Source organism: Gastrolobium bilobum, unplaced genomic scaffold, assembly GCF_033153095.1.
Source record: "Gastrolobium bilobum isolate Gb01-03AN ecotype WA unplaced genomic scaffold, APGP_CSIRO_Gbil_v1 utg4838, whole genome shotgun sequence".
Classification (NCBI taxonomy): Eukaryota; Viridiplantae; Streptophyta; class Magnoliopsida; order Fabales; family Fabaceae; genus Gastrolobium; species Gastrolobium bilobum.
In genome coordinates this window covers 98,210-102,320 of record NW_026895468.1, presented here as the reverse complement: position 1 = coordinate 102,320, position 4,111 = coordinate 98,210, and the positions used below count along the sequence as shown (strand labels likewise).

General features: G+C 38.4%; 1 protein-coding gene across 1 annotated transcript; it reads left to right on the top strand.

Moving 5' to 3' along the window:
* The first annotated feature begins 2,716 nt into the window (after positions 1-2,716).
* On the top strand, positions 2,717-3,478 carry LOC133313359 (uncharacterized). Its single transcript, XM_061514726.1, has 2 exons — positions 2,717-2,913; positions 3,301-3,478. Exons 1-2 carry the CDS (start codon positions 2,717-2,719, stop codon positions 3,476-3,478), a joined length of 375 nt encoding a protein of 124 aa, XP_061370710.1.
* Positions 3,479-4,111: the final 633 nt, after the last annotated feature.

Below are 4,111 nucleotides of genomic sequence, written 5' to 3'. Positions count from 1 at the left end.
TTATGCATGCTCTAGGGATAGACTTGTGTGAGTTGCAGTCGTTTGATTTATCGTGATTAATGCTTAATTTCATGCGGGGTTGCTAAAGGATTAGGATTCCAATTGAATTAAAGGGTTAGATTGCCAAGGGATTGAGATTCAACTAATTATTTAAGATGATAATTTGTCTGAGTTATTAAATTGAATGAACGTTGTCAATCAATCCAAAGTTTAAAGTGGAGATCATATGGTGCGTGTACCTTAGCTGCAATGCTTTTTATTATTCTCTCAAAAAAATCCAAAGTTGACCATTGCTATTTAAATTGAAATTTTATATTTGAAATTTCTGTCTTTATTTTACCATCAATTCACTATTTTCCAAAAACAACTGAGTTTTTTTCCAACTTAAGGGGACTGGTTATTGTGGTACTTGGTTTACAATCCCTGTGGAGATGATACTCTACTTACTCATTATATTACTTGTACGATCAAATTACTTGCCGGTGAGCATCAAGTTTTTGGCGCTGAGGATGAAGACCCTAATGAGTTCATAGATCGATTTCTGATGATCTGTGATACTACTAAGCACAATGGAGTGTCTGCCGATGCTATCAGGCTTCGATTATTCCCTTTTGCTGTTAAGGGAAGGGCTCTCAGATGGATAGAAAGGCAGCCAGCTAATAGTATCATGACATGGGAAGACTTGTCAATAAAGTTCTTTGTCGAGTTCTTTTCTATGGAGAAGTACAACCAGCTGGTGAATGTGATCACCAACTTTCGCCAGCTTGAAGGAGAATCGCTATGTGCAACCTGGAATAGATTCCAGGAACTTATCTGAAAGTGTCCGCACTATGAGGGAGACGATGACAGAAAGGTGGCGATCTTCTTTAATGGCATCTCTCCTGAAACAAGGTTGGTGATTAATAGTGCAGTTGGAGGTTCTATTCGGCAGAGTACATCTGAGCAAGCTCTGGATTTGATAAAGAAACTGGCGAGAAATGAGAATGAGAGCTTCCCAGTTCAAGCAAGAAAATGAGTGATAAAGTTGGAGAGCAATGATGCTATGCTTGCTGAACAAAAGCTGTTGTCCAAGAAGCTTGATAGTCTGAATGAAAAGTTTGAGAAACTGCAAGTGTCCAAGGTTCAATCAACTTTTGTGGTGTGTGAATACTGTAGAGAGGCTCACGAGTCTAATGAGTGCCCTACTCTAATGGGTGATAATCCACAGCAGTTGCAAGTAAATGGGGTTTGGTATGAATAGAAGCCCCAACAAAATTTTTCAAGTAATCAAAATTTTCCTTCTGGCAGTAATTTTTAGAGGAGAGGTCAAGGAGGTGGTCTTGACTATAGTTCCAACAACTTTCTGCAACCTCCTCCTATTCCACAAAAGGAGCCTTCTGTTTTGGAAAAGTTAATTGGACAAATAGCTCAACATTCTAATGCTTTCATGGAGGAGACTAGAGCCAATACCAAAAACACAAATGTTTTCATGGAAGAGACTAGGGCCAATACCAAATACATGAATGCTTCTATCAGAAATTTGGAGAATCAGATTGGCCAACTAGCTAAGCAAATTGCTGATAGAACTCCAGGTACCTTCCCTAGTAACACAATTACTAATCCGAGGGAAGATTGTATGGTCATCACAACCATAAGTGGTAAAGTACTGCCATCACCGGAGATTGAAGAGAAGCTGGATCCTGCAGGAAAACCTGAAAAAGAAATTAAGAAACCTACTGAAGTGGTGAAGCCAGCTAAAAAAGAAAAAGCAAAAGAGAAATTTGAGTTGAGTCCTGAATATGTGAGAGCCATGGCACCTTATCCGGAAAGATTCAAGAAAGATGCCCAGAAACAACATTATGAAAGGTTCCTGGATACATTCAGAAAGCTTCACATTAATATTCCATTTGCTGAAGCCTTGGCTAATATGTCCAATTATGCCAAGTTTATGAAGGACCTTTTGTCAAGAAAACACAAGTTACAGGGATGCCAAACGGTGACACTCACTGACGAGTGTAGTGCTATTATTAAAAAGAAGTTCCCGCCTAAGCGTCATGATCCAGGGAGCTTCAACATTCCAATTGCTATTAGTAATACTAATGTCGGCAAAGCCTTGTGTGATCTTGGGGCAAGTATAAATCTGATGCCCTTGTCCGTGTATAAATCGTTGGGGATATCTGAGCTTAAACCTACTATGGTTTCCTTGCAACTCGCTGACAAATCTTTAAGGAAACCTAGTGGTATAATTGAAGATGTTCTTGTGAAAGTGGAGAAGTTCATCTTTCCGGCAGATTTTGTAGTGTTGGACATGGAAGGGGAAACTGATATGCCTCTTTTGCTGGGTAGACCTTTCTTGGCTACTGCTCGGGCCATGATTGATGTTGAAAATGGAAAGCTTGAGTTAAGGATGAATGATGAGACAATTACCATCAACGTCTTTGACTCTATGAAACAATCTTCTGACAAAGGCGATTGTTTTAAACTTGATGTTTTAGAGCAAGTGGGGAAAGAAGATGGTGCCCCAAAAATAGAGTTGAAGGAGCTTCCTGAAACTCTTCAATATACCTTCTTGGGTAATAAGGAGGCGGTGATTGAAGTATTGAAGGAACATGAGACTACCATAGGGTGGTCTATTTCTGATTTGAAAGATAAAGATCCCTCTTCCCGTACCCACAAAATTCTTAATAAGGATGATGACAAAAATGTTAGGAAACCTTAAGGAAGGCATCATCCTACAATGAAGAAGGTAATGAGAAAGGAAGTGGTGAAGCTTCCTGATGCTGGTATAATTTACCCGATTTCAGATACTGGTTGGGTAAGTCCAGTGAAGACTGTTCCGAAGAAGGGAGGCGTCACTGCGGTCCACAACGAAAAAAATGAACTAATTCCGACCAAAATTATTACTGGTTGGAGGACGTGTGTGGATCACCGGAGGTTGAATGTCGCCAAAAGGAGGACCTATGAGAGAGACGCTACGACTCTGTCTCTCAGAGGAAACAACACTTGAAAGAGGTAAACGTCAGGCTCGTGACGTTAAACAAGAGCTCATTGGGAGGCCACCCAATGTAGAGTTTATTTTATTCTTAAAAAAAAATACATGTTCATTATCTGGATTAAAATGCTGAGTTGTATGCTAAGATGCATTGACATATTGTTTTCTGAATTTGATTCCAATTGTTGCTTTGTTCTGTTTTATTTTTGAGATAAAGTTGGAATCAAATCTGGGAATAGTGGTTTGCTATATACTTTCGGCTTGATTACTTGTTATCTAATTGCCCTATTGTCATATTCTGTGCATTGGGAAATTTTTCTGGTTTTCAGGGTTCACAAGCTGGAAAGTCTAAGAAAAAAATTGGCGGTACCAAAAAGGGCTAAGACTTCTGCTTCTGCGTCTTTTGATGATTTTCAGTTTGCTTATGCACCAATGCATCCAGTGCCACCAGTTCTTCCATTTGTTGAGTCATCCCATGCTGCTGAGGGAGATGACACAGAGGATTGATTATATCTCCTTGCTACTGGAGATGGTTTTATTTGCTTTATTTTAGTTTATCTTTTTAGCACTTTTGCTGTTTTATCATGACCATAGGTTGATGTTAGGGTCATTTAGATGATGTGAGTTTGTTTATGTCCCATACATTGTGATGTTTTTCTTGTGCGGATTATAGTTTATTCTATATACTGCTGTTTGTTTCATGGTGCAGATTGTTTTTGAGAATCTTGGGTTTAAATATTGCTGGGGGCAACAATTCTTTAAATCTGGGAGTGGTAGGCATTAGGAAGCACTCTGAAACTACAATCTTTTCTGTCAGGGGAGATATTCTAAACTCTTTACATTTTATTTTTAGTTAATTGTTAGTTTGTGTCTTCTTTTTTTTTAAAAAAAAAAAAACTTGGAAGTATATTTTTGAAGCAATTCTCTGGTTTAAATGTGCTTACTCAGTTAACTTCCTTGATTGAATCTTAGGAAGCATGTTTTTATGACATTCTGGTATGACATTTCATAGGTATAATTGGATTACATAATTACTCGTTTGTCTGAATTGATGTTGTGAAATTCTGATAATGTCTGAGGTTAATTTTCATGAGTCTATGTTGATACCACAACTTGTGAGGTTTGAGCTTAAACACTGAA

Coding starts and splice junctions, on each gene's coding strand:
- LOC133313359 (XM_061514726.1), top strand. CDS start 2,717: ATGAAGAAGGTAATGAGAAAGGAAGTGGTGAAGCTTCCTGATGCTGGT. Junction 2,914..3,300: donor ACGTGTGTGGATCACCGGAG/GTTGAATGTCGC, acceptor TCTGGTTTTCAG/GGTTCACAAGCTGGAAAGTC.